At 69.7% G+C, this 294-nt stretch overlaps 1 protein-coding gene across 1 annotated transcript in view; it reads right to left on the bottom strand.

Annotated features, from left to right (window-relative positions):
* The window catches only part of DNHD1 (dynein heavy chain domain 1), a gene marked incomplete at its 5' end in the record, with an annotated part of 79,014 nt that overhangs the window by 55,170 nt on the left and 23,550 nt on the right, over positions 1–294 (bottom strand). The window contains one exon of the mRNA XM_019523758.1: positions 78–291. Within this exon, the coding sequence (XP_019379303.1) occupies positions 78–291 (214 nt within the window). The remainder of the gene's footprint in view (positions 1–77; positions 292–294) is intronic.

Raw genomic sequence — 294 nt, 5'->3', positions numbered from 1 at the left:
TCGTGTCTGGGCCCGGGTGGGGATGAGGTGAGGCCGGCAGCCCCCAGGCCAAGGACAACAGTGGCCCCCCACCCTGCTATTGCCCCCTCCCTCCCACCCCTGGTTGGCCCTGCTCACCGGACAGCACAAAGGTGCCACTATCCTTGGGGACGTGGTCCACGCGGGCAGGCTCTCGGGGGCGGTGGGCGTGCTCGGGCGCCTGGTAGGCCACGCGCAGGATGAAGTTGACCACGCGCAGCTGCTTCTCGGCCCAGGTCTTCTGCAGCCGGCGCAGCGTGTCCATCGTGTGCCAGC

Source organism: Gavialis gangeticus, unplaced genomic scaffold, assembly GCF_001723915.1.
Source record: "Gavialis gangeticus isolate Ggan-Ray unplaced genomic scaffold, GavGan_comp1, whole genome shotgun sequence".
NCBI lineage: Eukaryota > Metazoa > Chordata > Crocodylia > Gavialidae > Gavialis > Gavialis gangeticus.
This window is presented reverse-complemented; position numbering and strand designations above follow the sequence as displayed.